At 32.7% G+C, this 13,145-nt stretch overlaps 1 protein-coding gene across 1 annotated transcript in view; it reads left to right on the top strand.

Moving 5' to 3' along the window:
- BEND2 (BEN domain containing 2) overlaps positions 1 to 10,419 on the top strand; it is a 146,121-nt gene extending 135,702 nt beyond the window's left edge. Inside the window, exons 14-15 of the mRNA XM_074192794.1 lie at positions 376 to 579; positions 7,531 to 10,419. Of these exons, the coding sequence (XP_074048895.1) occupies positions 376 to 579; positions 7,531 to 7,700 (374 nt within the window). The 3' untranslated portion in view covers positions 7,701 to 10,419. The remainder of the gene's footprint in view (positions 1 to 375; positions 580 to 7,530) is intronic.
- The last annotated feature ends 2,726 nt before the right edge of the window (positions 10,420 to 13,145 follow it).

Here is a 13,145-nt window from a genome sequence, read left to right as displayed (position 1 = left end):
TCGTTGATTTCACTTTCTCAGCATTGAATACCAGACTACCAAGAGGTGGTGGGAATCACAGAGACTTGGCTTGGAGATTGCTGTAGGAGCTTCAAAAGCTAAGTCATCCTAAGGGTTCCTAGGCCTATCCTTATTTATTCTTCTGGGATGGGATAGTTAAATATATTTCCTTTTGATAACTTTTGAAGTACCTGTAAGTAACTAATTTTGTTTAATATTGAACAGGAACTACCCTGAATCAGGCCCAGCCCCAAACAATAAGATTAGAAAAAAACAGATCTCCTTGTTAATTTCTTAGCTCCTTAGAAGCATGTTAAATATGACTGTTTAAAAATCAACCCTAGAAATGTCTTTCTTTTTAATTTTCTCTTCTAGAGCTTCTTGGTAGCCCATGGAGAAATGTGCAGCTGCCATTTTCAGTGATCTATGTGGCAAAGGGAAAATCCCGTCCAGAACTTTCAGCTCGATACCTTATTCGTCACCTCTTTACAGAAGAAGTATTGGTAAAAAGCAATGTATATGGCAGCCTGGAACGTGGCATGTGTCCACTTGACTCTAACAGAATTCATGCTCTCAGAGGTATGTTATGATTTAGAGATAGATTCTAATAAATGCAAACATTATGTTAGGAAAAGAAAAAAAGCATAAATAAGCTTTTATAGTTTTGGACATGTTGCTTGTCATGGGGAATAATAATAAATGAATAGATTCATTCCCTTAATTTAGAACATGAGAATGAGAACTTGATTTGAGGATATGAATGGTTGCTAGCTGGTTTTGGAAAAGCATACATACCTGAATTTTAATAAGGATCATAATCAAAGAAGTTGTTAAATAGCTTTGGGGAATAGATGTTAAAAGGCATCATGCATTGATTTTTCTAATTCAATTAATGAAGCATTTCTTAAGCTCCAATATATGCAAGGCATCACTGTGCTGGCATTGAGAATACAGACAAAACTAAAAGCAATTTCTGTCTTTTTTTTGTTGTTCTGTCTTTTGTTGTCAGTGTATAAGTAATGCACAGTCTGCAAAATTTTAACAGTAGTTTAGGAAATCCAGTGTTAAGTTGTTTATTTTTTTGATACTAGGCAACTAATAGACTTATTTTTTATTTTTATTTTGGTACTAGGCAATTAATAGACTTAGGGATAGGGACTGGACTTGTGCTCTCATTAGTATAGGACAAATTCCAGTTAAATCTTTACCAATATAGATTGTCACCACTCTGCCAAGTATGTTAGTTGTCTAGAACCTGAAGGTTAAAATGACATCATTACACAAGTAATATGTATAAGAAGTAAGACTTAAGCCCAGGTGTTCCTGACTTCTAGGTCAGCTCTTTATCTATTATGCTATGCTGCCCCTCTGGTATAGTTCTCTATGTCAAATTAATTTTATTTCTGTATAATAAAAGAAAATTTTGATTCCTCTACAAGTCCACTATTTTTCACTTAAAATAAAAATGATGCTTTATACTAAATTTTAAGAATCTCTGCCTTTAGTTGATATCCCCCCCAAAACAAGCACAATTTCCTACCTTGGAAATAAGACAAAGATTTCTTTACATAATTAAAATAGAATATAAGTGATATTATTTAATTTTTAGGGAGTTAAATATTTAATAGCATAAATTGTTTTTCTGGGTAAAGAATTTGAAAATGAGAGGAAAAATAGATTTCTAGGAATATAGAATTTGCCAAGGATTATCTAATCAACTTGTTCCTTATATAAAGTGTGAATATTCCTTACTGGGGACTTGAATTATATCTCAGCCCATTGAGGATGATTGATCAAAACTAGGAATTTTTGTTTGGAGAGTGTGAGAAGAAAGGCTTGATTAAGCCATGGCAATTAAAGATATGAATCACATGTTGGGCCTTTAAAAGAGAGAAGACAACATGCGGTAGTGAGGGAGTTATGCAATATGCTATATACAAAGGGCAGAGGGAGTTAGAGCAGAGTGACTACATACATAGTAATTGCAGTCCTTGGGGAAGCAAGGAGAACCTTTAGTCTTGCCCACCAATGGTAACTATGCAACTGAGAAATAAGTATACTCCTTCCTGTTCCCTTTTCTAAAAATGTGCCACACTTTAATAATGACATTGAAAAACTAAGGAGCATACGAAGTGAGATAACCAAGGATGGTAATGGTCCATGAACCATGTGAAAAATAGGCAAAAGAGCAAAGAATTGGGATTTTTTTAGTCTGGAAAAGCAACACCAAGCAGGATAAGGTAGTAGCCAAAGATAGTAATGGTCTGTGAACTGTGACAACTAGGCAAAACAGCAGTGAATTGGGATTATTTTAGTTGGAAAAAGAGACGGCAAGCAAGACCTAATAATTGTTTCTACATACTAAAGAATTTTGTATTGTGGCAGATAAAGTAGTCTAGTCTTTGTAACCCTTTTGTCTTAGCATAAAGAACAATGTTCTCATTACATCTGTTCATTAAGAAAGCAAGTTACCTGTAAAAATAATAACCTCTGAGTTCTTAGAAATGTTGAAACACAAATTGAATTTGAGATGTTGTAGAACAGTGTTACATCAGAAATATTGAGACCTGACTGGGAAGACCTCTAAAATCCTATTCAGATTTAATGATTGTTTAAGGTTCTAAGTAAAAAATTCTTCTGGAAACTAACAGGCATGCATGAACATATCTCTCATCACTACAGAAAGTTTTGATCATAAATTCTTACATGGGATAGCTTTAATTTTTGTATTTATAGCCACAGCACCTGGCAAATGTCTTACACTTATATAATGTTTGAATCTATTGCATGCATAGGATGAAAGTTTGGACTCCTTTTTAGGAATTCTTTATGTAGCAAGTTTATCAAGAAAGAATTGAAGGAATGAGCATCTTTATAGCCAAAAAAGAGCTCCCCCATCTTTCATATATGGTAAACAATCTTATTGAGAAGTTAGAATCATCTGTAATTCAGTGAAACCAGGACATAAAGCAGATTCAAGGTAGTATCTAGGTAATGAATACCAAGTTAGTTCCCTGGTCTTACAAGTCCTATAACAACAAAATTCCAGATGTTTAGTTGTTAAATATTATAAGCTTTAATTCAACAAACATTTAAACCAGCAAAAGATTTCTATTTCTCTGCTTATATAGAATGATCTTTGAAGGCTATTGGTAACAGGCATTGTGATTTAGAAATGATAACAATATTATTGCCCTTTTAAATGAAAGGAATTACGAAAATAATAATTGTTACAGACCATGTGGTTTAAATCATTAAAGGCTAAATTGTATTACTTTAGGGCAGGCATCTGCAACCTCTCAGAAATACAGTGCCAAGTTGTTGACTATAGTGCTCTAGGCAAAGGAGGAAGGGTTTTCTGATGTAAGAGGGCAGAAAGGCCTCCCTACTAGAAATGTCTTGCCATCCTACCAATTAAAGATTCTTTTAAGATTGATAATCAGACCATATTTTCAATGGAGATACCCTAAGGCAACGCTTTTATCAATTAGTAATGAAGAATTTAAGGGTTGTTCTAGTCCAACTTCTTAGATAGTGCACAGTAGAATTGGGATTCTTTTCCAGGTTATTTGACTCTAGATCTCATATCTTTCCACTGTAATATTCTGTAAACTTGGGAATTCATTACTAGAAACACAGTCATTGCTTTCTTTTTAATACCTACCTTAAAAAATGGGAATTTTAATGGGGATAATTTGATGCATTTTGACAGAATTAATGTTTGGATGGTTTGCTTTATTGGTGGGAAGAGGAGAACCTTTAGTCAACCAGTAGGAAGCATTAGCATGGTGATGGGTAGAAGAAGAGAGTGAAAGAAAGGAAGATGATGAGAAACTGATGACATCTTCTACTTTTTGAGTTTACCCAAGGCCCAGCTGATCTAGTCTTAGTAAATTGCCTGGTCACACAGCCAGTATGTGACTGAGGTAGGACTTGAATCCAGGTTTTTCTCATTCTGAGGGCATCTTTTTATCCATTATGCTATGCTACCTCTCCTGATAACAAAGACCTCAGTATCTTATAATACATGAAATGTATACTATGTTGAAAAAGCAGCATTATCAAACATTGACTATTTCAGTTATCTCCCTTCTGTTGTTCTATTTTTTTGTTCAGTATGTGATAGTTTAGGTAATAACTGTTTTGCAGTGTGTTTTACAATCCAAGAGGACATTCTCAGCTGAAACAGCTTTGTTTCTAAAATTTCTGTTAAAAGTCATAGCTGTTTGAATTTTCTTTTTTATTCACTCCAGTTTTATAAAGGTGTATTTTGAGTTTTTAAATTATGATCAATTGATTTGTAGAATATTGTCCTTTTCACTAGAGTAGTATTATATATCTATATTGAGTATACTTTCTCTAATTACAATCTTTAATATTGATCCAAGTTTTATGTATTTATAAAAGTCAAGGTGTGTCATAATTAAAGTTAATTCCCAAATATTTAATTTGTTACTTTAAATGGGATTTCTTTTTACAAATTTATTGTTAAGAATATAAATGATTTTTGACTTTTTCTTAACTCCTGTTTTTGAGCAGTTGAGATCATTGGGTTTTTTAGACATACTATTATATCTTCTAAAATAATTTTAAATTTCTTCTTTAAAGGGTAATTTAAAAACTTTTATAATCCCTTTAGTCTGGGGGTGGGGAGCAGGAAGGGAAACTATTTTATTCTTACCCTTGATAAGTTTGACTTTCTTAATTCATTGGCACTCAAGTTTATCAGTTCTTATAAATCCTTGCCTTGACCCTTTTATTCCATTCATATATTTATACCCTTTATCTCTTTCTTCCTTTTCACCTACACAGATCTTCAATAAATTATCCTGTGCTTTGATTTACCACCCACTTATCTACATTGCACTTTTCTGTCCACCATTTTTATGAAATTGCTTTCTCAAAGATCAGTTGTAATATCATAATCAAATCCAATGGCATGTCTCAAAATTAAGCCTTTTTAATTTTCCTATATAGTATTTGATTCTATTGACCATTTCCTTCCAATTACACTTTCCTCCTTTAGCTTCTGGGATTCCATATTGTCATACCTTTTGTTTTCTTAATACTTTAGTTATTGTTTATCAAGACTCTTTCCTCAGCTTACTTGTCAAGTCTTGACACTGGCCAAGAGAGGAAATAAAGTTCTCTTTGTTTTAAACTATGGCACATTCATAATTGATTTCCAAATATGTACTGGCATTCAACTTTTTTTTGAAGACACCAGATCAGTATCTCCCAACTATTCACTTTATAGCTTCATGGACACCTCAAACTCAACATATCTAAAATGATTCTCAACCTAATCTTTTTAACCAACCTTTCTCTTCCTTCTGACATCACTATTTCTATTAGTGATACCTAGATTGGATTATAAGGGTTGAGGTAGACAAAAGGAATCATTTAGTTAGAGATCAGGATTTGTTCATTCTATTTCCACAGGATATACTGTATCTATTTCTTTTTCCTAGTTCTACCACGGTACAAGTCCCACCTTTCTGGACTATTGTCTGGATAATAGACTTTTAATTTTGGACTAACTACTTTCATTCTTTTTGGTCACCTATACCTCATTGCAAGATTAATTTTCCTTATTATAAGAAAGAGTCTTAGAGGGGAATCTAAAGTCCTTAAATTTGTTCTGGAACTTGGTATGAAAAACTTTCACAATATAGCTTCAGCCTACTTTTCCAGTTTAGATGGCTTATTCTCCCACCTACATACCCCAGCCTTATTTGTGTTCATGGTGTTCTTCAATGTTTAGAATACTTTCTATCCTTAGCTCTTCTCCCTTTTAAAATCTTTCCTCCAGGGCAGCTAGGTGGTACAGTGGATAGAGCACTGGCCCTGGAGTCAGGAGGACCTGAGTTCAGATCCAGCCTCAGATAATAATTAAACCTAGATGCGTGACTTCTGCAAGTCACTTAACCCCATTGCTTAGCCAAAAAAAAAATCCAACAAAATCTTTTTTCCCTTTTAAGACCTAGATCAATGCCACATGCTCCACAAAACCTTCTATGAACTCCCACAGTGCAGTGCCTTGGACTTCATGCTGTGTTTTATACCTCTTGTGCATTCTTCGTGTATTGTTTTCTATTCTAGTCATTTTTTCTGTGTGACATGTGCCCCTATTATTTGTTAAACTCTGTGAGAGGATGACTGAATTTTATTGATTATTCTATGTCCTTTTCCTAGGAGTTAGAACTAATACACAGGATTGTTGAATGAGTAAAATGCATTAAAAAAACTCATTACTATTACTTTTCCTAAAACAAACTGTATTCCTTTTTTTAACACTAGATGGCAGGCTGTTGCCTCTGTCAATTCCTAAGCAAGTGGGTTAAAAGTACTAACACTGAACTATGAGTATATATTAGATGACTATGGAAAGAGCGAATATCTTGTTATAGCTTAGGGAAAAGGAAATAATTTGCCTTTTTTGGCTAAATCTATAAAATCACAATTGGTATGAAAATGGCAAATACAGACATGACTGAATCCTGAAATATCAGAGAACAATGGAGGAGGAGTACCATTTGAAATCTGAGTGAGATAAGTTTATAACAAATAAAAGGAAATCTCTTGACCTCCCTTAGGCACAGTCATCTGTAAAATGTGGGGGTTGAACTAGTTGGTCTTTTCCTAGCTTTAGATCTTGTAAGTATGACTTCACCTAACTGGTAATAAGCATGTAGAACTTGTTATCCGAAGACTTAGAATTTCCCAGAAACCCAAATTTATAAGTGACAAAAGCACAAATAACTAAGGTCCTTCACTTTTAAAGTTGGTATCAGAAAATAAAATTGCATTCCCACTATTAATAGAGCATTTAGACCTCCTGGGGACCTGACCAAGTACTGGAATTTTTAATTTTAATTTGTATTGAAGCTACAATAACACAGAGATTAAAACAAAACAAAGGCATTGCATACAGTTCTAAACCTACCAAATACACGTCCTTTGTATTAAAAACTGACATTGTATATATCATTAGTAAAGCAAATGTTTTAAATACAATCATTCTTATGACCAAATCCTTGGCTGTTAGTATAGCCATGAAATTAAGTACAACTGACTGACCCACATTGGAGAACAAGTTTCTTGTGTTGATCCCAGTAACAGCTATCTAACCAGTTGAAGTTACTAAGCAGATAAGATTGATTGATTTTTAGCTCATTTTTGTTAATTCTTCTAAAAATTAGTGATAGTTTCTTGTCTCAGTTCTTTAGATCTTCACTCTAAAACCGTATTTATGAAATAACATTTTTGTGTTCTTCTTTGATAATAAACTTTCACAAGTTTGTGTCACCAGGATATTATTCAGGTGTGCTTTGCCATTTAAATGTTGACAAGTGGTTTGTCTAAAAAGATTTTGATGTAGTCATATCTGGATAATTGTAATTGAAACTGATTGGTGTTACATTGTGGACATTATTAATAGTTACTAAAGTATGAATGAACCACAAACTTATTTCACATTATTCTTCAGTATTGCAAGTAACTTGTGGTATGTTTGGATTTTTCCATTAGACTTTCTCCAAGAGAACTATCCATCTTATGACCTAACTGAAACTGGATATGATTGGAAAGCCTGTGTAGCTGCCATCAATAGTACAATCCGAAGTCTTCGACATGACCATAAAAAGGCTACTAAGGGATTCCATAAGAACACATCAATGAATGAGAAAAATCCTTCATAAAACCCTTCAGGAATGAAGCCATTTGAGATACCATTGGCTCAATGGACCATTGTTTCAGCCATCTTGCTTATGTCTCCTTATGTTTGTGTCTCAGGGTGTAATTTTTGAAACATGTCAGTGCATTGGCAGTGCAGGATCTCAGAAAATAAGGTAAAGAAACAGATTCTTTGTAAGTATAAGTTGCATCATAAAAGAGAAATACTGGACATTCTACAACTCTACAATGGTTTGCTTAATTTTTTTAAATTCAGGTAGGGTATAATGTCATGAGAAAATAAAATGTGATTTCAGAAGAAGAATGACAAAGTAGCTAAAATGAGAATTGGTTTGAAATGAAGGTTGCAGAAGCTCTCTGGTACCATAGTTGGAGAGGTATACCATGTTTCTGATAACCAAGGAGCTGTAGTTCAAAATGCTTTCTGATTCTTGGAAGGAGCTCAAAGTTTGTATAGAGCTAAAGTTTCCTTTTAAGTTTCCTGAAGTTGAGGAGGGTGACACTTTCTGGAAGCAGTGACCATAATTTTGCTAGAATTATGATTGCATATAGTGCATTAAACCCTCAGCCCTAATTTGTTGTGAGTCAAGTGGCTTAACAGTCTTAATAGAATGAATGTTTAGAAGAATATTTTTTTTGTAACTATTTTAGTTAAGTTTGAGTCACTTGATTTTTCCAGGAAAAATCATGGAAATGAAAGCTAAGACTTCTTTGTCCAGAGTGATTTCTGAAATGTTTATTTGAACTTGAGTATATTTTCTATTTTGTCTCTAGTATACTATTAAATTATATCCATTTTAAATTAATACATTAAAGTTTTAAGTGGATAGATTTGTTTTTTAACCAGAAACTTTTAAGAAAAAGTTGATTTTAAAGTATCTAATTAGAATTATTAGTGGATTTTTCACTCCACTAAAAAAAAAAGCCCTACTTTAAGTGTAAATTTGGATTTTATTTCTAACCGAATGAAATACCTTATTTTCAAGAAAGTATTTGAGGCCATAATATGTCATTCATTAGATCTTTATAACTTGCTATTTATATCTGTGATAAATTTCTATTGAATGTTAACATAATTTATTTCAGTTGTAACAATACCATCAATTTTTTCTACTAGTTGAAATTTAGCAAAGCTAATTTTTATAAAAGTCTTAAATATTCTTTAGAAAGTAAATGTTTAATTTGACTGTCAGGTAATTAGGTAGTTTTGAATTTTTGAGAGAAGAATTAGAACTTATATCCATAGATCAACTAAACCATGTTCTTATGGTAAGAACTGATACCTTTCTGTGTGAGTGATATAGAATAGATAATATATTTTTATCTTTTGAAAATTAAAATAAATTCAGAGTATTTTAATAGTAATAAAATATATTTTAGACTTTTTTTAAAAAAGGACAGGACTAACATATATATATATATATATATTTTGTGGTTTGTGAAATAGGACTAATATGACTAGGCAAAAAAAATGGTAAAAATTTAAAAAAACAAATTGTGGTAGAGGAAGATATGATATTTGTTAATGAACTAAACTACATCCCAGAAAATTCATTGGATTTCTTCTTCAGTTTACCTGTATCTGTATACTTGCACAGGCATGGATACATTTCAGTTGCTGTAGAGGGATTAGTGTATATTTTGAGCACATATAAAGTTCAAAGTAGATTGTAAGTTGACTAGGGTAAATTTTTATTAAATTTGATTTCTCATTTGTGTTTCTTTATATACCTTCTAAAATAGTCTCTGAATTTAAGGCAGAAGCAAATTAATCCCAAACTTTTCCCAGTCAGAAAACATCTCAGAAGATGTCTTTCATAGATTCCTTACTATAGGGATCATTTCTATCACTTTTCAGGATAATGCTGAACACTTGAAGCAAAATGTATTTAAGTTATCTTTGAAGAAAGCTTATTTGATTAGCACATATATTATAAATTTTACTTACGTTTTTGTACTTTTGTTTTAAACTAATTAGCCTTTTTTCTTGACTTTATTTATTTTACCATTTCATCTATAAAAAGTACTAGTGCAAATACCAGCCTGAAATATTCTTCAAAGGATTTATTTTTTTTATAAATAGAAAAGATTTATTTCTTAATTGATTTTGATTTATTTCTTAAATATATCAATTTCACAAATAAATTATTGAAAAGGCATTTTGAAAATATATTTTGTTTATAACTGTATGATAGGTAAATTCTTTTTAATGAAAATGGACTTTTTATAATATTTGTACAGCTTTCCTTGCTGTTAACCACTGCTATGTCTTTAATACTTAGCTATTTATGCTTTCATAAATGACAAGAAAATAGATTGATCAAACACAATAGTAATAATTCCTTATGGTTGCTAGAGTTTCAAGAATTTTGAAACTTTTGTAAAAACTATTTTGATCTTAGTCAAAATATTAATATATTTTTGGACTTCAGATATGTTTGTGTTTATATATTTATATATGTTTTGTATATATGTTAGTTTTGTTTCAGATAAGTGTTAGATCTATAAGAAGCTTAGTTTCTATTTGTTTTCATTTCCTTTATTTCACATAATGCAGAAATACTTCATTTTCTGGTTCGGCTTTTGTGGAAAATCTCTTGTCTGGGAAGGTTATATATTACTATGCTTGTTCAAAATAATGAACCTGATAAGATGATACATTAAAAGTTCCTTCCAGCCTTTTTACTGTTGAACAGCAAAATCAATAAACTGATTTTAAATGAACATTTTTCAGATTTAATAATAAAGAAACATAGATGTGTTTAGCAGGAAAATAATCAGAAAATGTAATTTATAGCCTTTAGAAGGCTGTTTGCAGTTCCCAAATTGTGTATCAAGGCACCAAAGGGTGCCAATGGTCAACCTTTAGGGTCATCAGGATATTTTAAATTTTCAACTTAACTTCTTAATAAATGGAACTGTTATGGGGATTGAGGGCATTTGTTCTTGTTTCTTTTGCCTGTGGACACTGTGAAAAAAATTACTGATGAACTGAGAAAGTTTGTGAACCTCTGCTTTTAAGTCTTACTCATTTGTTTCTTTTTTTTTTTTTTGCAAGGGCAATGGGGTTATGTGGCTTACCCAAGGCCACATAGCTAGGTAATTATTAAGTGTCTGAGGCTGGATTTGAACTCAGGTACTCCTGACTCCAGGGCCAGTGCTCCACTGTGCCCTAGCTGCCCCTTGCTCATTTGTTCCTTGTAGTGTCATAACCAACTAGTTTTTATTTACAGGATGAAAGCATTCTCTAAACTAAATGATTAAAGTATTTCCCTTTTCAACTTATATCACTAACAGGCTTTTATGGTACAACAAAAAAAAATCACTTTGCCCTTTTTTTCCTCTGTAAAAGTCATATACCACTTTTCACATGTGAGAATTAGCTAGTGCCTGTAGACTTCTAAGATCTTTTGCAGAAAAGCAAAATACTTTTATTATGCAACCAAAGATGAATTTTGTAGAAATTTTTAAAAGACTACTTAAAACAGTTTAAAACAACTGTTTATGATAGTTTGTGCTTCCTAAATATTGTTAAAATCAAGAACCAATTTTCTAGAACAGAAGTATCAAGCATGGTGTCCATGGACCACAACCTACAACACTCAAGTGAGGCCCAAATCAGATTAAAATATTTAATAAAACAAATAGAAATATAATAAAAATTAACTCACATTTAAAACATTAAATCTGGGGGTGGCTAGGTGGTGCAGTGGATAGAGCACTGGCCCTGGAGTCAAAAGTACCTGAGTTCAAATCCAGCCTCAGACATTTAATAATTACCTAGCTGTGTGTCCTTGGGCAAGCCACTTAACCCCACTGCCTTGCAAAAACTAAAAAAAAATAACAAAAACTATTAAGTCTGTATATAGCTCACAAAGATCCTTTTCATTTATAATCCCTACTGTATTTGATTCTGACTCCACTGTTCTAGAGAATTTTCTGATAACAGTTAAACAGTTATTTCTTGCATATTCTAGAAATGAAAGACTAATAGAATTATATTCTAATGATATCAGATTTAGTATCTCTTTTTCTTTTAATTGTGTAAATTGTTTAAGGAATAAATTATTGGTTGTTAAAAAACTACCTCTGTTAAATTCTTCCTCTTCAAAATGATTTTAACATTTTTTACTGTTATACACATAATAACATTTTTATTTTTTTATTATGTTTTAATATCGTATCATATCTTCTAATACGTTGTGAGTTCTTTGAGGTGGTAGATATATTTGTTCTTTCTGTTTTCTTAAAGGGTCTATACAAGAATCAAAAATATCATCAATCTTTCTTGCTTATTCCCAATATGCATGTACACATATATATGATATTGTAGTATGTTTATAATATATAAGTATCCTCATACTTTACTGAAAGAACAGTGGCCACTCATCCTTGAGCCTCCTCTTCCCTGTGTTACATCTCAAAAAGACTTTAAAGTTTTTCCTCACCTCCATATTCTCTCTTTTCCTCCCATTTCTAGTGAAGAGGTGACCAGTTCCTTTATCCTACTTCTATCTGACACCTTGTCACCATACTCATCCCCTTCCACCCCCTTTATTTTCTTCTGTCCATTTAATGACGCCTGCCTGCAAATATTCTTAAATATCCCACTAATCTATTAATAATTCTGGGTCAGGTGACCAACAATATAGAGGAATAGACTCTCTCATCCTCAGGACCTTTCAAAACTTTCCAAAAAAAGGAATTATATTATACACCCCCCAAAAATAATTTAAGCTGTTCTAAGACATCAATAAACCTAATAATCCGATGTATTAACAATAAGGCTAATTCCTAATGTGCTTATTCATTACCCCTGTCCCTCACCAATCACCATGTTCTTGCAGGACTGTACAACCTGACCCCTAGGCTTGCAGTAGAACTATAGCCTGCCTTTTCCTTGTCTTCCCCACATCCCCCAACCCCCCGCTCCAGTTCTGGAGAAGCCAGAAGGTTGTTCTGCTTGCAACAGTCCTGTGGCAACACATTGTGCTTTAACTGCCCAACCAGAGAGAACTGAGGAAAAAGAAATGAGCAAAGGATGCCAGCCTGTTGATGGGGTCCCACTAGACCCAACAGAAGGGGGGGGGGGATAAGTCATTTTTCATAAGATGCTGGTGAAAAAATTCTCCATTATGAGAGAAGACAGCCAGCTTAATAATGATAATAGCTATTATTAGTGCTTAACACATGTCAAATACTATGCTAAATACCTTACAATTGATCATCACAACAACCCTGACAGATGGTTGCTATTATACCATTTTACTGATGATTTAAACAGGCTAACACAATGTCTGAGGCCAGATTTGAACTTAGATCTTCCTGACTTCAGGTCTGGCTGTACTGACTAGCTGTCAAACATTGCTTTAGTAGATTAAATAGATTAAGCAAAAATTACTGAAAAGACAGAGGACTAGCTTTACAGGAAACAAGGGGTAGATGGTGGG

Source organism: Macrotis lagotis, chromosome 6, assembly GCF_037893015.1.
Source record: "Macrotis lagotis isolate mMagLag1 chromosome 6, bilby.v1.9.chrom.fasta, whole genome shotgun sequence".
In the NCBI taxonomy this organism is placed as follows: Eukaryota; Metazoa; Chordata; class Mammalia; order Peramelemorphia; family Peramelidae; genus Macrotis; species Macrotis lagotis.
This window is presented reverse-complemented; position numbering and strand designations above follow the sequence as displayed.